The sequence below is a fragment of the Nematolebias whitei genome, chromosome 20 (genome assembly GCF_014905685.2).
Source record: "Nematolebias whitei isolate Nwh7 chromosome 20, NemWhi1, whole genome shotgun sequence".
Lineage (NCBI taxonomy): Eukaryota > Metazoa > Chordata > Actinopteri > Cyprinodontiformes > Rivulidae > Nematolebias > Nematolebias whitei.
This window is the reverse complement of record NC_056517.1, coordinates 24382132-24403866: the sequence shown is the minus strand read 5'-3', so window position 1 is coordinate 24403866 and position 21735 is coordinate 24382132. Positions and strand designations below refer to the sequence as shown.

The following is a 21735-nucleotide window of genomic DNA, read 5'->3' as shown; positions in this document are numbered from 1 at the left end:
TAATGAACCAAAATCACATTTTTGGATTGTTAAAAGCAGCTAAGCTGAGAAGCTAAGTTGAGAAGCTAAGCTAAGCTAACAGGCCGACCTTGGGGAAAATACCTCCGTCTTGCCGAAGCTCCAAAATTCACGGTTGAAACCCGTGCCTTTGTGTAATAAAGTTTTTCCTCTGCAAAAAGAAGCTGAGAACTTGTTTATAGATTATTTTTTTTTATTAAAAGCTTTGTGTGAAAAATGCTAAAAAGCTCAAACCACACCGAGCGTCTGCCATTTTGAGAACCGAAAAAAGGGAAAGAGAGACTGCCCATGTCACATCAAGGGGCCTCCCTCCCATTTTTCTTAGAGACGCTGCTCACTCCCTCACTATCCATCTTTCAGTTCAGTCTTATACTGCCATCAGGTGGTCAAAAAAATGTACTACACTCAAAATAAATTAATCAACATTTCTTTTTAAATTTGACAACTACTAATTATTGTCAAATTTCAATGTTATCGTTTATCGCAATAATTTCTGAGACAATTAATCGCCCAGCAAAATATGTTGTTGTGACATGCCTAACTTGAACACTGTTTGTAATTTTTTTTTTAAATCTATGCTGCTTCTGGTTTTAAAACTGCTGTTACCATCTTTATAGAGCACAGCGACGAGCGAACATGTTCCTCTTATTTGGCTCATCTCCTGGTCGGCTGGACACAAACGAGTTGAAATGATGTATTTGTTTCCAGGAGAATCGTCTCAGTGACGTTTCCAATCAGAGCCACGACTCCCAGGCTTCAAACAGCACCCTGTCAGCCACGTCCCATGAAGACAGAAAAAATCTGGCTGTTACCTCACAGAGAGAAGCTTTTGTGGATCGCCAGTCCCCTCAGGAGGAGGAAGACTTGGATGAGATGGAGGTGGAGTACATTGAGGTAAAATACTAGCATTAGTAAAAGTCAGCTACAGCTAGTCTCCAAGTAAAACTCTTAACTGAATCCCTTTTGTCCAGCCAACTGTGCACTTTGCAGAAGAACCCATCATCCGTGAAGGGGATGATGATGACAGGGAGAACGGCGAGAGGAGTGATGAGGAAGATGAGAGCCCAGCTGTTCCAATGGAGAAGCAGCGGCTGATCAGAAAGGACACGCCACACTACAAGAAGCACTTCAAAATCACCAAGCTGCCCAAACCTGAAGCTGTGGCTGCACTGCTGCAGGGCTTCAGTCCCGAGGGGCTTAACTCTGCAACACAGGCTGAAGACGAGGAGGAGGAGGAAGAGGAGGAGGAGGAGGAGGAGGAGAGTGTTTGTACCCCTCAGCACCATCATAGAATAGAAGAACTGGAGGACATCCAGAATCAGGGAAACTCCAGTCAAGTAAAGGTGAAGCAGATTCAGACTCTGACAGGATGTAGTCTGGGATATAACAAGAAAAACAACATTATTTGACACACAGCAGAAAATTAAATCATAGTTACATTATACATGGAAGTATTTTCTTCTCTTTGGCAGCACTTCATACTGTTTTACCATCCTGACCACCTGCATTATGCTTTTGAGTGATCTGCTGTTAATTAAGACCAGATGTTGAGTGCAGAGCCATAAGCAATGATTGAAGGGGATCACTTTTCACAAGTTGATATCTTAAGCACAAGTCTGCCAACTTCATCCCAAACACAAACACAAGACTAGCTCACATCTGACACTAACAGTAGATAATCTTCTCACATGTGAAAGATCAGCTAAAGAGCTTTTTCAGGACTGCACTTTGCCCACATGCAAGTAACATAGAGATTGACGAACTATCCCTTTTTTTTCACAACACTGGTTCAGTTAAGAACTAAACCTCCTGCCATTACCCGCTGATTTAATCAAATAAAGATAATTCCACACGCTGCTTTTATAACACTGTGAGCAACACGCCAGTTTGTATGAATGATGTGAGTGAAGTCTGCTCATGTTAATGGTGGTTTTAGTATTTGACGGATGAATGAGATCTGTTTATTTTTACCGTTAAAAAAAAATTTTAACACAACGATCAGCTCACCAAATTTGTTTTATGTTTATTTCTATGAGAACTGATCTGTTTGTGTGGCTGAACTCAGACCAGCCACAGCATGTACTGGCAGAGCTGGAATGTGAGATTCAATAAGCCATATTTGTATCATATAGAGATAATAACTTTGTGACTGTTAAGGTCAAATTAGCCTTTTTGTGAACGACCCTTCAGGTGTCAACCAGTGATGCGGTTCCTGAGCTTTTTAACTTTCAACCCACAAAATAAAATGAGAAGAGACTCAGCTATTGCTGGTTGAAGTATAAAAAACATACTAATAAGCCATTTAACAAAAAGTCCCATCAAGTATTATGTTGTTTTTCATCCCTGGATGCGGAGTGAAGAGGGGGAATTGGAAGTACCATTCATCCGTCCTTGTGAGCATGGTAACTTGGGAAAATATAGTTTTTATATTGCTTAAAAGTATAGTTTTCTCAAATGATTAAGGGGGTCGGTGAGGTGGCTGAAGATTAATCTATGGTGGCCAAGACCCACCTGTTCAAGTGGGCCATCTATGGTAACCCACTTGAGTATTTTGCACTACAAACATAAATGTTTTCCTACATTCTCTGTTCTATTGCAGTCCAGAAAAATACTTATCTGAAAAACCACAAACCTTCACTTTTTAATTCCCTCAGCAACAGGGGACATGAGCGCGCTACTCGTTATTAATTCAAGCTAAATATTATACTTTTTTTCACCTTTTACTTTAATTTGATTCACTGTAGACCTTAGTTCTCAATACTACATACATACCATTGGGCTCCTGGCTCCAACTTTGGGAGCCACTGATGTGTGGATAAGTTTATACCAACGTTAGAGCAGGATACCTCACATTAAATGTCACATGATACATTTCCAGCAATACAGTAGTCCCTCGTTTTTCGCGGGGGATCCGCACCCTGAAGCCTCGCGATAAGTGAAAAACAGCTAAGTAGGACAAGTACTGGTAGTAAATAGTAGTTTATCATAGTATATGTATGTATGTATATATATATATATATATATATATATATATATAAAACCGCGAAGTAGCGAGGGACTACTGTACTGGTAATTTAATTATTCTAATTTATCTATTTTGATATAGAAAATCCAAATAACTGCTGGATAATCTATTAGTATAGCTACACAATGTAAATCTTGTTGTAGCAACTTTTCCACTGCTGTCATCTCGCTGGTAAAGGACACCTAATGTAGTGATGCTGAGGGCAAGGACATTAAGTTTAGTGCACTTTAATTTTATAATTACATTTCTAATATTTGAAACCACTAACAAATTAATTCCTGCGTCAAACAAAGAGGCGTATTGAATTTTTTTTTTCCCCCTCCACTCCAAGGTTGCTCTGGCCTGTATCATCCTAACAAACCTACTATAGATCTGCTAGGGTTTTCTACAGGAGGGAGTTTCTTTTAATGGTTTAGAGGCTGGGCTTGTTCTGGTTTGGGAGCTTTTGCTATCTTTTGTTTGCTCTGACTGCACACTTGTGTATTTTTTTGCACCCTGGCTCAGATCATTGGTCTCGTCTTTCCATCTCTGCCTGTATTTGCTTTTGGTGGCTGGGGAGCGAGTGTGGAGTCACGTCTGCTTCAAGGTGGTCGCTGCAAGCAGATAGTGATGAGTGGTTGAAGTAAACGGAGAGTGTGAAGATCTTTTTTTTTCATGCGAGTGTGAATGAGCGCGTATTTAATTTTGGCCTGACTAATCCGCATGCTTCTCGCTGGTTCCTGTCCTAACAGGGGGTGTCATTTGATCAAGTCAATAATCTGCTGATTGAACCTGCTCGAATTGAGGAGGAAGAGGTCTGTACCTACGCTTTCCCATCCAGCGTGTCTTTCTCTCGCTCACTCACCCTCTCTCTCTATCACAGGTTTAAGAAGTAGAGAAAACACACACAAATATACACTTAATCTTAATCTAAGCCAGTCAGAAAGAAGGCCCCTAACAGAGCTCTGTTACTGGAGTGTCAGTGTGGCAGGACCTGGATGCAGGACTCAGTGTTACATGTGGTTTTGGTGAACTACCAGAGTGCTCTTGCATCATGTACCGGTAACTGCATCATATGGGTCTAATGCAGCGTGATTTCATACTGCTACCTGTGTTTCTTAATTTAATTGTTTCTAATAGCCTTTTAAGAAATACTCCCACCAACTATTTTATAAGATACATCTGTTCAGTTGCTTATTAACACAAGTATCTAATCAGAGATGGTTGTACAAGAAAATCCCAGTAGATCAAGAGTTTCTGAAATACTCACACCAGCCCATCCAGCACCAAAAACCACACCAGGTTCACTTAGATCTCCGTTCCTTCCCATTCTGATGCTCATTTTGAAGTTCAGCAAGTCGCTTGAGTTCCTGCCATGTAGATTGACTGTTTGTTGCAACATGCGATTGAACAGGTGTACCAGTGAAAGTGGCTGAGGAGTGTAGATTTAACACATTCATGTTTGTCAATGGCTGAATTTTACTCAGCTTTACATATTTAAGTCTCAGTCCAGCAACAGGTTCTGTCACACTACACCTCCATATTTTCTCTAAACCTGCTGCTTCGCTCGCTGTTACACTATTCCTTGTATTCCTGGAATAAATGGTGTGTTTGTGCTGTGGTGACTCAATTTCACCAACTTCCTACAACGTCCTTCATACACTATATGAACAGAAGTATTTGGCCACACCTGACCATCACACCAGTTTGGGGTGCATGAAGTTGGTCCTACTTTTGCAGCTAGAACACCTTCCACTCTTCTCAGAAGGCTTGCTACAAGATGCTGGAGGGATTCTGTGGAGATTTGTGCCCATTCAATCTGTAGAACATCTATGAGGAGAAGCATTGAACAAGGAGCTCTCCGTTCCAGTTCATTCCAAAGATGATCGATTAGTTTGAGGTCAACTCTCTGTGTAGTCATGCTCTTCCACAACAAACTCATCAAACCATGTCTGTATAGTCCCTGCTGTGATCATGGAAGAACAATATAAAATGGCTGTAACCAAAGTGTTGCCACAAAGTTGGAAACAAAAATGTTTTGGTATGTTGAAGCACTTGACCGTCACTGGAGTCCGAGACTGAAACACTCGAAATCAACAATTAACAGGTTGGCCAAAAACATCTGGCCATATAGTGTATACACACACCAGAAAAAGAGTTTTATGTGAATTATGTATTTTTTAACGTTTAAACTTTAGGCTTCTATATCAACTTTGAACTTTAAAATACAAGAAAAAGCATGTTTGATATTTGCTCGGCTGTATTTTCTATCAGTTTCTTGTAGGGCTGGACGATATGGCCTAAACTTTTATCACGATATAATTCCGATATCGATACAAACAATATAAAAGCCTCAGAAAGTGTACAAACTGTACAGATAAATTAACCTTCACTTTTTATTTGTATTTAACCTTCAAAGAAATTTGAAATCATCGTCAAATAAACATAAAACTCTCAACTTTGTCAATATTAATATTTTTAGCTTTAAACAACAACATAATCTAACATACTCTTTCAGGGACATGTTGGCTCAACCTTCATTGTGCTTCATCTTCTGATTCTATCGAGTGGAACAAGTTAGATGTGTTCCCACCACTAGTTGGAACGACTCTCCGTCACTTTTGCAGCACACTGAAACCTGCAGTTTATCGGATCTTAGAAAGCCGAATCATTTCCACACCGCCAAATCAGTCTTTCCTCTCTTATCACTTATGTCATCTGCTTTCTCTTCGCTTGTCAAAGCTTGTTCAGTCACATTCTGATGGTCATGGGCACTCACGTGTTGGAGCTTAGCCTAGCCTGCTACCGCTGACTCCTTGGAGCTGTGGTGTACGTCACCACGCGCTCACGTCGTCGTGTCGCGGCTTTTTCTGTTCGGGTTGAAACTGAAGCGGCCGCTTCAACCAGAACAGAATAAGAAATGCATCAATGAAACGCTGTAATCGTATCGTAATGTCAAAATATCGAAAATGTGCTTAAAATTCATATCACCGTTATTGAATAAAAATGTATCGTGATATATATTGATATCGAATTATTGTCCAGCCCTAGTTTCTTGTGTAATTCCTTTACAAGTACTTTTTACATTATATCATCTTTTTTTTATCATTTCAACATTCAAGATAAAATACATTTTACCCCCTTTTTTTTTTGTAAGACCATTAACTTGATGAACAATTTAGTTTCATTATAAATTATCTGAAGGCTTGACTGCATGACAAACTGATTTCCACATGCATGAACGTCCAACGTCTCTTTACGCATCTTTTTCCCATCGTCTCCATTCATCTTTTTTTTTATCTGAATGGTTTACAAATGGACAGAGAACACAACTTGTTGGGCATTAATGTTCCATTTTCTAGTTTTTTTTTTTTTCCCAAATACCTTCTGAATTTGTATTCAGGAGTTATTGTTTAATTCAGCTGCAGAACTTCTCATGTTTTATATTTTTATTTAAATAGCTGCTTACAGGTTATTCATGCGCATCAGCTTTTATTTCCTGCTTTGAACAAGCTTTAAAATGTTCAGCATTTATGTTTTGCTGCAATTAAAAGATGCAGCACTGACTGACACCACCAGACAGAGGGAGGTTATTTAGAACCAAAAGCACTGAGTCCAACAATGACTAGATTTTTTTTTAAGTTTATGAAACAAATAGTTTTATTGTAATCTCATCCCCTCCTGAATCTGCTCTAGATCAGTTCTGTTGTGAAGCTTCACTGCTTGTGTTTGACTCCGTCCTGTCCAACTTGCAGCACTCATTGATCATTGTCCGACAAACGGGTGGTCTGGGCATCAGCATCGCTGGAGGAAAAGGATCTACGCCTTACAAAGGAGATGACGAGGTGAGACAAGTTCCCGGAGTTTGTTCAACTTAGTGCGAGGCAAACAGATTTTAAATGTTCTCTTTGTGTTTTAAGGGAATCTTTATCTCCAGAGTATCTGAAAATGGTCCTGCAGCAAGAGCAGGGGTGAAAGTTGGAGATAAGCTTCTAGAGGTAAAGATCCTTTTGAGAATGCTTGCAAGGGTTAACATAAATTGATATTTTCTCTAAAAAATATCTAAAAACATAAAGAGACTGAATTTTACAATAGTGATTTTTCTAAAGAATACCAGAAGTCGAACCTGTCTTTCACAGGTAAATGGTGTAGACCTTCATGAAGCTGAGCATCACACAGCGGTGGAAGCTCTGCGTAGCTCCGGTGCTACAGTTTCCATGACTGTACTGAGGGAGCGCATGGTGGAGCCAGAGAATGCCATCACCACCACACCGCTCAGGCCCGAGGACGACTACTTCCCACGGGAGAGGCGGAGCAGCGGCCTTGCCTTCAACTTGGAGACCAGTCCCAGCGGACCCAGGCAGCGATTCTCCACCTGTCTGATCCGCAACGACAAGGGCCTGGGATTCAGCATTGCAGGGGGCAAAGGCTCTACACCTTACCGTACAGGAGACACGGTAACAAAACAAACAAAAAAAAACATTAACAACTTCTGACAATGTGTCTGTGAAATAATAATTTTAAATATATAAATATAAGACTTAATGGCAGGTTATAAATACTTCTGAGTGACATTAAAATATGTGAGGTAAGTAGGAATATCTAGGACACATGTCTCAAACTCAAGGCCCGGGGGCCAAATGTGGCCCTCGTTGACATCTTATCTGGCCCCAAGATGGTATTTTAAATGTAAAATACTTTTGTCACTTTAAATTTTTTTCAATAATCTTTGATTATGATGTGTAGTGCAACCGAGAATGTATGAGACAAATCAAACTCTTGTCAAGGAACCTGCAACCAAGAAGAGATGTTGGTATCCAACTTGAGTTGATGTAGATTCTGAAACTGTCCCTTAGTTTGAATTTTTTTTTATTTTGGCCATCTTTTGTAAGTGAGTTTGACACCCCTGATGGGAAGTCCAATAATGTAGGACTGATGGTGGCAACTCTAAATGTGTGGTCATTGACATGTAAAAGTAGAGAGCTGGCTGACATGATGCAGAGAAGGAAGGTAGATGTTTTATTTGTCCACGACACCAAGTGGACAGCAAGGCTTGCAGCATTGGAGCAGGGTTTAAATTGTTTTACCATAGTGTGGATAGAAAGAGAAATGGAGTAGCTGTCATTTTTAAGAACAAGGGTGATGTACAGAGTCGTAGCAGCTACAGGGGAATGAAGTTGATGAGCCAAACAATGAAGATCTGGGAGAGTTGCGGAACTAGACTTAGACAAGAGGTGACTATTTGTGAGCAGCAGTATGGTTTCATGCCAAGAAAGAGCACCACAGATGCCATCTTTGCTTTGCTTGATTCTTGATGATGAAGTACAGAGAGGGTCAGAAAGAACGCCATTGTGTCTTTATGGATTTAGAAAAATCTGTTCTGTTGACGAGGCAGGGGACCCCACTTGTATAATGGGAGAGGAAACAATGATGTGTATGGATGAGAGGGAGGCCAGTGGAACAGTGAGGCTACAAGGAGCAGAGGTCACAAAGGTGCAGGACTTCAAGTACTTGGGGTCCACTGTCCAGGAAAATGGGGAGTGTGACAAAGATGAAGAAGAGAGTCCAGGCAGGAAGGAGTGGATGGAGAAAAGTTTCAGCAGTGATTTATGAAAAAAGGGTGTCAGCAAAGGTCAAAGGAAAAGTTTACAAGACAGTGGTGAGACCAGCTATGTTGTCTGGTCTGGAGACAGAGACCTGGACAAAAAGACAGGAGAAATAACTGGAAGTGGCAGAAATGAAGATGTTGAGGTTCTCCTTAGGAGTGACAAGGATGGATAAGATTAGGAATGAGTTCATCAGAGGTACAGCACAGATTGAACAACTGGGAGATAAAGTTAGAGAGACCAGACTGAGATGGTTTGGACATGTCCAGAGGAGGGACAGTGGGTATACTGGTAGAAGGATGTTAGAAATGCAGCTGCCAGGAAAAAGACAGAGGAGATGAATGGATGCAGTTAGAGAGGACATGGAGGTAGTTGGAGTGAGGACAGAGTGAGATGGAGGAGGATGACTCGCTGTGGCGACCCCTGAAGAGGGAAAAGCCCAAAGAAGAAGATTCATCTGGATCACCTCAAAAAGAAAGATGGTTCTGACAAGACGTTGACATCTGTAGACACAGTCATACTGGAAATTAAACATCCTCTTGTTGGGCCAGTGACAGGAGTGGTATCGGAAGTTGAGAGGTTAAGTCACAACGTGTCTGCTGTAACTGTCTGAGTGAAAGATCAGTCTTTTAGTGTTGCATATTCTTGCTACAGCGTTTCCAGTCATCACCAGGGCGACAGAGATATGAATAGCCAGTCTTGAAACCTGATAGATCCTCTGTAATTGGACATGGTTGAATGGTGAGGTGTATGCTTGGACCAGTACAGCCCTGCCCTGCATCTCATACAGCTCAACGAGCTTACAAAAAGGAAAGGACTTATGAACACCCCATTTAGGCTGGTTGCCTGTAAGTCTTGCTCCTCTTTCAGAAGATTTTTAATGGATGCTGTTACTTTTGTCTTATTGTTTGATAATGTGAAGTTGTGATGCAGCCGACTGATCCTGCATGTGTTCACATATTCTGCTTACATGGAACAGCAAAGCTTAGCATGGCTTTATTTTCTTGATCAAAGCGTTTTAAGTTTTCTGAGAGATCATATCTCTGAGGGTGCTTAAACAAATGTTTCTTTTAATGACAGAGTATTTTACTTTATTTTTTTTAATTAGGTGCAGTTGTGGTCACAATTCTTTTCATTCATTCAACCTTTATTTATACAAGTTAATCCCACTGAGCCTCGGGGACTCATTTACAAGAGAGACTTACAGTTTAAACTTAAAGTTTACAGTGTGATCTAAAATTATAACCTAGTCAGACTCACTGTGATCAAACTGGTTAATCCTAGTTCCAAACTTCACATTTTACCAACACGAATGCTGAGCTAGGCCTGTCACAGTAAACAATAAATCAATTAATCGCACGATGAATGAAAATTATCGACCCCATTTTCATTTATCAGCTTTATCTTTGTGTCTCTCTTTCTATTGAAGACACTGGATGACAAAAGGCTCAACTCCGGTGCTCTTCACTGACCCCTCCCTTTCTCTTTTCTCTTTAAAATCTATTTTAATTGTCCAAAATCGTGTTTTTGGATCGTTAAAAGCAGCTAAGCTGAGAAGCTAAGCTACAAGCTAAGCTAACAGGCCGACCTCGGGGGGAGGAAAACCTCTGTCTTGTTGAAGCTCCAAAATTCACGGTTAAAACCCGTGCCTTCGTCTAAAAAGTTGTTTTTCTCTGCAAAAAGAGGCTGAGAACTTGTTTACTGATTTTTTTAAATTAAAAGCGTTGTGTGAAAAATGCTATGCTAAAGCGCTCAAACCACACCAAACGTCTGCCATTTTGAGAAACAAAAAAAGGAAGGAGAGAAAGCCCATGTGGCGTCAAAGGGACCTTCCTCCCATTTTTCTTAAAGAGACACGCTGCTCACTCCCTCACTATCCATCCTTCAGGTCAAACAGTCTTATACTTCCATCGAGTGGTCAAAAGAAGTGCTACACTCAAAACAAATTAACCAACATTCCTTCTTAAATTTGACAATAATTATTAATTATTGTCAAATTTCAAACGATATTATCGTTTATCGCAATATCAATCAACCTTTATTTATACAGGTAAATCCCATTGAGCCTTGAGGACTCATTTACAAGAGAGACCTGATTTCAACATGTGTACATGTACAATAATTTCTAAGACAATCGCCCAGCAAAATGTGTTATCATGACAGGCCTATGCTGACCTGTGACAGATTATATTGGAAGGATTTCTGGTGTGCTATAAGTAAGGTGTTATTAGGTGCAGCACATTCACAGATTATCTGTATTTTTCTTTGTTTCAAAGCTGATAACCCTCTTAAACCAAATCTTGGCTAAAGTTACTTGCAGAAATATTTGTGTAAACTTGTCTCGTGTTTGTTTTCAGGGAATCTACATCTCTCGGATTGCAGAGGGTGGAGCAGCGCACAGAGACAGCACACTGTGTGTCGGAGACAGGGTGATTTCTGTGAGTACCATCGTTCTTCTCCATCTGGCTGTTCAGTTTGTTCACTACAGACTTTCCTTTACAAACAGACTTCTTTAAAATATAATTCCTGTCGGTCCTGTAATCAACAAGTTTGTTGTTGGAATATAATTCATACTTACAGTCAGCTTGTACGAACAAAATACAGAATATTTCTAATCTGGGAATCATAAACAAAATTAGTCCTGATGCATGCTCAATAATCCAGGTAGATAAATCTAACAAGGTTGAGTCGGATCCTCTGGACGGATTCTTCTTTCCAGAGGACCTGACTTGAAAAGTGTTGTCGTTTATCCGAAAGACTTCTTCAGTCATGACTGGACAAATATTACATCCAGAGGACCTGACTCAACTTTGTTAAATAAATAAAATTAGTTCTTGTTAAAAGTGTTGGTGTCCATTTATAGTTGTGCCATAAACACTGCTGTCATCACTCACATTGCCATAATTAAGATTAAAATCAGACATCTCGTTCCTAAATTCATGTAGAAGAAAACTAATCGCACAAAGTTTCAATCAGATGTTTTATTTGTTTAGATTTCACAGCTTGGGGGTTTTCTGCATGATGTTTTTTGTTTTTTCATTCCTTCTGCCTATCACATGTCAAGCCTTGCCTCGTTTTTCTCTACCTCACTCCTCGTCAGTAGCAGTCCTGCTTTTATAATCGTATGGACGATACGTTTGTTTCAAAGTTTGTCCGGCTGCCTAGAATCCTTTTTGCTTCCTCTCTGGGTTTCTTCTTCTCTCTTCCTCTGGCAGTTTTCTTCTTTCTGTTCTTACACTCTATCCTTCTGCATGCTCACTTGTGCATTGAGTGTGCCTCCCTGCCTGCTTGGTGGTGGGTTTGGTGTTGGCTGAGCCTGCTGATGTGGTAAATGGCCTTCACCACATCAGCAGCAGCTGTGGCAGCATTACAGCCTGCGGTAAGAGCTGGTACTGTCGGGTCAGTGCTGACCTCTGCTTGTCAACATTAAGCAGTGTAGTATATAGGACAGAGCTGAAAACTCCTTGTATTAATCTGTAGATATAATTACACACACTGATTACTTACTAAGATGGTATCACCACTCTGCTTTGGTTGCCTTTGTTGACTGTAGACCAAACGTTTTAGAGGGACCACGCACCTCCACTTGTGTTTTAGGTAAACAAAGGCAAGAAAATGTAAGAAAGTGTTGAGGGGTAAATGGAAAGATAGCAGCATGAGTATTTGAGGTCACAGAGAGTTTGATTGACAGTATTTTGCTTTCTTGCTGCTTTTCTCTCTGAATTTCTGCCAGCTTAACCTGCCTGCAGTATCCTGCTGTTACAGCACTCTTGCTTTTCCACTGAAGATCCTGTAGCTAGGCCTGTCGCGATAAACAATAAATCAATTAATCGCATGATAAATGAAAATGATCTACCTCATTTTCATTTATCAGCTTTATCGTTTCTTCGTGTCTCTTTCTACTGAAGACACTGGATGACGAAAGACTCAATTCCGATGCTCTTCACTGACCCCTCCCTTTCTCTTTTCTCTTTAAAATCTGTTTTAACCATCCAAAATTGTGTTTTTGGATTGCTAAAAGCAGCTAAGCTGAGAAGCTAAGCTATAAGCTAAGCTAACAGGCCAACCTCAGGGAAAAAACCTCCGTCTTGTCAAAGCTCCAAAATTCACGGTTGAAACCCATGCTTTTGTCTAAAAAGTTGTTTACTGATTTATTATTAAAAGCTTTGTGTGAAAAATGCTATGCTAAAGAGCTCAAACCACACCAAGCGTCCGCCATTTTGAGAACCAAAAAAGGAAGGAGAGACAGCCCATGTCACATCAAGGGGCCTCCCTCCCATTTTCCTTAAATAGACACACTGCTCGCTCCCTCACTATCCATCCTTCGGTTCAAGCAGTCTTATACTGCCATCCAGTGGTCAAAAAAGGTACTACACACTAAATTAACCAACCTTTTTTTTTTCATTTGACAATAATTACTAATTATTGTCAAATTTCAAACAATATTATCGTTTATCGCAGTAATTTCTGAGATAATTAATCACCCAGCAAAATTTATCGTGACAGGACTAGTATATTGTGATATACATCGATATCGAATTATTGTCCAGCCCTTGGTTTTTTACTAAGTGGCTTTTAGTTTTGAGTGATGAGATACAGAATCTGGTGATGGCATGCCATTTCCACCCTGCTTTTATTCTAAAGAAATGTGGGGGCTTCTTGGTGGGCTCACACCCTCCGTGGTTGGTTTTACTGTTGATCCAGATCAATGGTGTAGACATGACAGAGGCCAGGCATGACCAGGCAGTAGCGCTCCTTACTGGCACCTCCCCCACCATCTCACTGCTGGTGGAGCGAGACCCGAGTGGAAGTTCTCCGGGCCAGAACAGGAGACGTGCCCACTCTCCTCCACCGCCAGAACCCTCAGATTCTCCAGACCAGGAGGAGGACGACCTTCAAGAGAACCACCTGGGGAAAATGGAGGATGAATATCCCATCGAGGTGAGGACTTCGCCATTTCATAATGTGGAATAGCTTTTCTAGATGTTTCAGTGGCGTGTGCAGCAGAAACTCTATTGAAGCCTATTTGTTTTGGCTTCTGCTTTATTCCTGATGCTGTCCAGTTCCAAAGACGATTGTGCATGGTACGAAGGCTTGATGTGCCTGAGAGTGAACTGTAGCCTTTAGCCTGCTGAGATGCTGTGTGTAGTAGAAGCTCATGAGTTTACATTTTACAGTAAAGGAGTTGTGATTCATTCTGTTTCCAAACAGGAGGTGACCCTGGTGAAATCAGGTGGGCCTCTTGGACTGAGCATCGTTGGAGGTAGTGACCACGCCAGTCATCCTTTTGGCATCAGTGAGCCCGGGGTGTTCATCTCAAAGGTACCGGGCACAAAAGAGCTGCCTGTTTATTTTTCCCAAATCCTGAAAAGAAAAACTCACGGCCGTGCATCGTTTCTTCAGGTGATTCCTCACGGTCTGGCGTGTCAAAGCGGCCTGCGTGTTGGAGATAGAATATTAGAGGTGAACTCCACCGACCTGCGACACGCCACTCACCAGGAAGCCGTACGTGCCTTGCTAGCCAACAAGCAGGAGATATGCATGTTGGTACGAAGGGACCCCTCACCACCTGGAATGCAGGAAGTTTTGATCCAAAAGCAGCCGGGCGAGAAGCTTGGCATCAGCATCCGTGGAGGGGCCAAAGGTCATGCTGGAAATCCCTTCGACCCCACGGATGAAGGCATCTTCATCTCTAAGGTTCTTAAACTGATTGAAGCTCAACATGGTTTAATATTTAGAAACATTAGAAACGTAAACGTACTGCGTTTTGGCTGCTGCTTTCTTCAGGTGAGTTCGACAGGAGCGGCAGCACGAGACGGAAGACTGCAGGTTGGCATGCGCATTCTAGAGGTGAACAACCACAGCCTCCTGGGAATGACTCACACAGAGGCGGTGCGAGTTCTCCGTGCCGTCGGAGACTCTCTGGTCTTGCTGGTGTGTGACGGCTTCGACCCAGGAAAAGTTGCAACTGTGGAGGTGAGACACTTCCAGCTGTCAGGTAACAACAAAATATGTCTTTGACAGCCACATTAAAACAAATTGGATTGGAGAATTATTTTTGATGGTGCCAAGAAATATTTAAATTATTTCAGATTAGTCACAATGTGAATAGTTTTTATTTAAAAATTGACTGTGGGGTTGATACAGACATGAACACAACAATTTTAATTTAAAAAAAGCTCATTTAGATTTGATGTCAACAGCAGCAGGATGTGTTTGTGCACGTATGAACGATAACTTGATTAAACATGAAGGCACCATTGTTGATGGAATGTCGGTCCAAATCCTGAACTTAAGGAATGTTTTAGGATTAAAACCCAAAATGCAAGGTTTATAGCAATATTTTTATGCTTTTGTTTCAATGTAGGGTTTAAATTATTTTAGATAATTACACTGTGTTTAATTTATGCTGATTCAGCTTCTTTAGAAATGGTGTTCTATAGTAGTCTCTCGTTTCGTTTATTGCGGGGGTTACGTTCCAACCCCCCCCCCCCCCCCCGGCCGCACATTAAGTGAAAATCCGCAAAGTAGAGACATTATATTTATTTTAGTATTTATATATATTTTAAGGCTTTATAAACCCTTCCCACAGTCTTGCAATGTTTTAAACTCTTAAACCTACGTCATTTTAACAATATACGTGCAGTACTGTATATTTTACTTACCAGCCAGAACAGCAGCTGCTCGGCTCCGGTCCGTCTCTGTTTCTGCAGACCTGCCCTGCAGTGACGAAGCCCACAAAGAGTGTTCTAAACTCTTAAACATACTAGTTTTAACAACATACGTATATGTTGCTACTAAATTTTACTTAACAGCTCTGCAGAACAGCAGTGGCTCTCGGTTCTGCTCCGACCCAAGAGATGAAAAAAAGTCTGTGAGCTCGGGATGTAGCGACAGACCTTCAGCAGCGTGCGTCCCGCTCTGAAGTCCTCGTAGGCTGACTGCCAGCTCTCAAGATTCACCGATAGGTCTGGAGATTTGGTTCTGCTTCTGTTCTGGTCCGGTTCTGGTCCGGTTCGGTGGGTTCCTTGTGGCTCACTGCATCCGCTGGGCTTCGAAGTCTCTGTAATAAGCGCCAAAATTTCGGATCAGATTAAAACTTTCCGTGTAGTATTTCAAGCAGAATGCAACAGGGCGTCTGGGCGGAGCATTGCTGGCTTCTGGGAAATGTAGTCCTTATGAACGGCGATACCGTGTAGGTTTATTGTTAAAAAAAACTACAAAATGGCGGCACCTGTCCAAAGTATTTTATTTTTCGTTAACTTTTTACAGTACAGTATCCCGTATTGTCCCAATCACGTGAGTAATATTAAAGTTGACAATCGTGTCGTGTACAATTTTTTTTCCTCGTTTACAATCTTACTTTGAAAAACCGCAAAAGAGCGAGTCCGCGAAAGTCGAACCGCGAAGTGGCGAGGGACTACTGTACGAAGTTTTCATCTTTTTAAATATTTTTTTAAAATATGTTTTTTCAGGCATCTCCTGGGATTATCGCTAATCCTTTTGTGACGGGCATTGTTCGTAAGAACAGCATGGAGAGCATTTCTTCTATAGACCGAGACCTGAGTCCAGAGGAGATGGACATAATACAGAAGGTACAATCCAAGTCCCACTGTTACCAGTCAACTTGTAGTCAGACCTTGACACTGACTCGCTGTAAAAGCTCCTATATTAGTGGCTTGAAAAGTTTTGTTTTGACCGTCAGGGGCTGTTGTAAAACTTGGCATCATGTAAGCTGAGCCCTGCTGCATTCACATCAACACAAGTCAAATGTTTTGTTCAGCGATTCTGCTGCAGCAGCACTTTGGTGTTTGCAGGTGGAATTTCAGCAGCACTCGTTTCACCCGTTCGGTCATACACACCACATTTACTCAGCGTCTGCCTGAGCGGCCGCTGTACATCAGCACTGTTTGTTTTTTAGTTTTAGCTTCTGCCCGAGTTGAAGGACTGCGATGGTCTGTTTATCAAATGTTGTGCTTCTGTCTCTGCTCTGCAAACATTTCGACCCACAAATTATGTGTAATGACTACCTTTTAAATACAAATGTGGAAATATTTCTGCTGAGGTTTATGGAAAGGAGTTTATAAGTGTTGCTTTTCCCCAGGAGTCTGAGATGGTGAGAGAAACGTCACAGTGGGAAAGAGAAGAGATGGAGAAAGTGGTAAGTGAAACTAAAAACCTGTTTAAGTTGTGGTAAGGAAAAGGGGTAAAATTATCTGTTCTTAGCAGCAGTGGAAATAAAGATGGCAAAAAAAAAAAATGAATGAATGAAGTTTCTCCTCTGCACCCTGTGTGAGTTTTGTGTTGGACAGAACTGTTCCTGCAGTGTCTCACCTCGCATGCTGTTTCTGCTCTTATAGAAACATAAATAGTGTACTTTCTAATGTGTGTGAATTCTATCCTTTCCCATATTTTTTTTCTCTCTCACCTGTCCTTTTGGTGTGTTTGGTGTGATGCGTAATCATCCAATCATCCCACTTCCTCCTTCGCTATCATCCTTTCATCTCTTTCCATCCCCTCATTGCACTACTGTGTGACTGTGTGTGGTTGTGCATTTCCCCCTCTGCACTCTCCTCCTCTACTTCCTCTCATGGTGAAGGAGCGCATGCGTTTGGAGCGTGAGGAGGCAACTCGCCTGCTAGAAGAGGAGACGGAGGTGAGACACTCCTTAGGGACAGATAAGACAAACCTTCTGTCCGTGCAAAAGCTTAGTTTAGCCACAAACTTTATTTTTTGTTTGGATGAACTGGGTCTTATTCAGACTGATTATATTTTACTGAAGAAGGTGCTCTGTGGCAAAAGCAGCTGGACTGAACAAAATGTGGGTTTTTCTTGGCACCAGCTGTTTTCTAGTAAAAAAGTGGAGAAAAAGAGTATCAACTCCAGATTTATTATCTTATTTTCTCAGAGTGCTTTGCCTTGATTTGCAGCTGCTCAAAGTGCTTCTGAAGCATCACTGCACTTTTTTAAAGTAACCGGTCAAATTGATATAAATAATAATCACCCCAGCGGTGAGTTAGTTAATTCATGTCAGACCTAAATGACCACAATGAAGGAACTAAGAGGATGGTTTGGATCACAAAAAGTTATGAGTATCTTACCTGTTGTAGATAGTTGTGACTGGGCTGACTGGCTTGTCTAAGTGGGATCAAGATCAAAGTTGTTTTAAAATAACTCCACACTCAGATGTTTTACAGAAGTCCATGCAAATTCTTTTTTTATAAACCTTTACAACACATTTAGTTTTACAATACATGGTTATTTATGTAGATGGACTTGCGACCCGTCCAGGGTGTACCCCGCCCCTCGCACAGTGATTGCTGGACATGGGCACCAGCGACCCCCGTAACCCAAAATGGAATAAGCGGGTAAAGATAATGGATGGATGGATGGGTTATTTATGTAAAATTTTGTAGTTATTTGTAAGTGTAGATATCAACTTCTACTGAAGCCTAGTGCAGGAATATCTTATTTATGGCAGAATAACTGTAATACAAACTTAGATGTTTATAAATTAGCATTTGTATCAACTGCTATAAAAGTTTTGGAGTTGTTTTGAGATGGCAGCAATACACTTTGGTTTTTGCTTCACTTGAATTAGCCATTAGCTTGTCAGTCTGCTTAGAATTAAACTGTATGTCCCTAAAGTGAGGCTTTTCAAAAAGCTTTCTACAACAGGTAAGATATTAATTGTTCATAGCTCGTCCACAAAAAACAAACAACAAAAAAAACACTTTAAAAGATTTGAACTATCACTTTCGGAATCATATGTTCATAATGTTTTTGGGCAGCTGCAAAGTAAAGTCTTTTGTTTTTCTAATATATCATTACGGTTAATTCTAAATGAAGTCTGAAGTATTTAAACCAAACCCCTTTATCTTTACCGAAAGAATGCTTCAAATGGACACATACTGGCTAACTGGGCATTTCTCACCTTTCTGTCTCTTTCCCATTAGAACATTGGCACTGGACCTTTAAAACTTGACTACAAAACACTGGCTGCTCTGCCCACCACCAGTCTGCAGAAAATCAACAGGGTATGTCCTGCTTTGTGAACATGCAAAAGTTTAATTTTACTTTTCAGCGTTTGAATATGAAGTCAATGCCTTCAGGTCATACATTTTTGGATATCATGTGTGGCCTTGGGTTGAAACGTCCGTCAATGCTCAGAATAGACCTTCGTGGAATTTATGGTGTTTGTGCCTCTGGAAAATCTGTGACCCTGAGTTGACCGGTCGTACCTTAAAGGAGAACGTAACGTGCTCAAAGTGCATACATCTTAGTTGCTGTGGTTTAAACGGCTCTGAACCAATGTATAAAGCCAATGTGATGTTGATTAGAGCAGCATGAAATGGATTTTACATTAAAGTCACAGCTGGGTGAAGATTCATAAATGAAGGGCGGAGATGAAAATATGGATAAAACATCCCAAGGATCAAAAAGTCTAAAGGACAGGTTCTGTCTTGGTGTGACAGACGGGGTGAGATGGGGGAAGGGAACAGCTGCCCACTATCAACCAAACAACCCTTGGTGATATTTTAAACCTGCATCTGGCTCTGAGTTGGGTGGGTGGGGTGCCCGGCAGGCGGGGAGGAAGTGTGGTCTGCGAGAACCAGACTAAAATCTCATTGTGGACGTACAGCTCTGTCCTGCCATCATCCTGCAGTGAGTTACCTGATCCAGCTTTATTCTCCGTCCTTTGTCATCGTTTCTTGTTCTTATGTTAAACTTGTAATGTTTTTACGTTGTTTTTAGTCGACTTAATGTTTTGGCTTTTCAGAATTTAATTTTACACACATGGCACAACGTAAAAGATCCGTTGGTACTTTTTGCTCACGAACGACAGCACTTGTACATCAACCGTAACTAGCCTTGCCTTTGTGCCCTACTTTCAGATCTGTGAGGACGGCAGCACTTAACCTGTACCGCCAGCAGCTGTTCGTGCTCCGTGTGTTGAAACAGGCCCACGTGGTTCTGCTTACTCTGTAAAATAAGACTTTCTGTGTAGCTGACATCCAGAACATGGCAAACTGAAACACGAGTTAAATATGATTTATTGATTCTGCACAAAAGATATGCCACAGTTTAGGGTAAGGGTTAGTTGTAAATAACTTCCTTTGATTTAGAAAAAACTAATGCTATATGTTATTGTGTGAAACAATTCAGTCTGATATTTTACATTTAGCCATTCATACTTTTGACTAAACGGTTCAGTTGCTGCTTTTCCCACGCGGATGGGGACAGCTCATTTTGTTGGTGACTCGTCGGCCTGACTTTTCTCTCTCACACCTAAAACCCAGCTGTCCCTCGCAGACTGGGTTTGGCACCATTTCACATTCCACCCCTCTGACCCTCAGACTCTTCCAGAGCTGCATCACCACCTCACAATACCTGATGTATTCTTAGTCAGGCTGCCAGGACTATTTTTAGCTCGAGAGAGAGAGAGTGCAGACTTTTTTTTAAATTCATTTATTCATTCATTTAAAAGAAACAAAACAAATTCATCAAAAAGAAATAAAAGGACATTGAATAAAAAGGGTGCAGAAAGAAGAAAAATAATTTTTATATCTGCCCCTTATTTAAAAAAATATATAAAATAACTACAACCTACGCTTAAACAATCTCCAAATTGAAAACAAAAAAACATCAGGCATCCTTCACCTGGCACCATACCGTCCCAACAGTTTTAACTTAATCATCTTTTTAAACATAAAATTTGTTTTAGAAATGTTTATGGCGATATCAAGGCAATTCTATTCTCTGAATTAAAACGCAGCGCTCCTTCAGACTAGTTCTAAATGGAGGTTTTACAAACACTTCCATTCCCTTAAGGTTATAATGACTCTTTTTTAACACATTTTAATTTAATATTTGGGGGTAATTTTTTTTTAAATCTTGATACATGATGTGTAAATACTATATTCAACCAAATCATAAAATTTTAATAATTTCAACAGATGAAATAATATTTGTTGGGTGACCATAGCACTTCCTACTAATAATTCTTATAGCACTTTTTTGCAAAATAAAAATAGGATTTGTAATTGTTTTGCATGCTTTTCCCCAAACTTCAATACAATAGATTAAATATGGAACAATCATTAAATTATATAATATATACAAAGCTTTGTCATTCAAAAACTTTTTTACTTTATACAGTGATGCAATCAATTTTGCCATTTTTATTCTTAAGTTATTTACATGAGATTTCCGTGTCAGCTTCTCGTCAATAACGACACCCAAAAATTTAATTTCATTAACTCTATGAATTTCAATACTGTCAATTTTAAATGGGACTCTGATCATTTTATTTATATTACTAAATATCATGTAGTTATTTTTTTTCCAAATTTAATGATAACTTGTTAAGTTGGAACCAAGTTTGTATTTTTACGAATTCTGCCTGTATCATCTCTAACATTTGTTCAATATCTTCACCCGAACAAAACAATGTGGTATCATCTGCAAATAAAACACACTTCAAAAGCCCTGACACATCATTCAGATCATTCACATACAAAACAACTTTGGTCCCAACACAGAGCCCTGAGGAACTCCACATCCATTACCACCAAATTCAGATCTTACGTCGTTTACCTATTTTTTTTTTATTTTCATTTACCCTTTATTTATACAGGTAGGCTCATTGAGCCACGAGAACTCATGTTCAAGAGAGACCTGTTTAGGGAGCAGATGGTGGGGGTTAAGGGCCTTGCTCAGGGGCCCAGAGTGGGGCGAATGAGGGTGGAGGGAGGTGTTGGTGTTTCACCTTTTCCACCCACATTTTGATGTTTATGGTACCGGAAGGTGAACCTCCGATCACAAGCCCATCTTCTAACCTCTGCGCCACCACTCGCTATGCAAGCTGTCTCCTATTATTCAAATAACTAGATACCCACTTTAGTGCTAATCCTCTAATGCTGTATTTATTCAGTTTTTCAAAGAGAATGGTGTGGTCAATTAGTGTCGAAGTCCTTTTATAAATAAATAAAAACACAAACAATACTGTTTTTGATCACCAACAGTTATCTCTTCTATTAGTTCCATGAGAGCCAGTGACGTTGAATTATTTGCTCTAAACCCATTGACTACTACTTAAAATATTCT

The 21735-nt window shown here is 40.5% G+C and overlaps 1 protein-coding gene across 1 annotated transcript in view; it reads left to right on the top strand.

Annotated features, from left to right (window-relative positions):
• scrib (scribble planar cell polarity protein) overlaps nt 1–21735 on the top strand; it is a gene marked incomplete at its 3' end in the record, with an annotated part of 72422 nt that overhangs the window by 38917 nt on the left and 11770 nt on the right. Inside the window, 15 exon segments of the mRNA XM_037694122.1 lie at nt 727–912; nt 990–1361; nt 3775–3837; nt 6778–6867; nt 6943–7020; nt 7162–7479; nt 10986–11066; nt 13333–13569; nt 13840–13950; nt 14032–14325; nt 14416–14604; nt 16104–16223; nt 16733–16789; nt 17228–17284; nt 18585–18665. Of these exon segments, the coding sequence (XP_037550050.1) occupies nt 727–912; nt 990–1361; nt 3775–3837; nt 6778–6867; nt 6943–7020; nt 7162–7479; nt 10986–11066; nt 13333–13569; nt 13840–13950; nt 14032–14325; nt 14416–14604; nt 16104–16223; nt 16733–16789; nt 17228–17284; nt 18585–18665 (2334 nt within the window).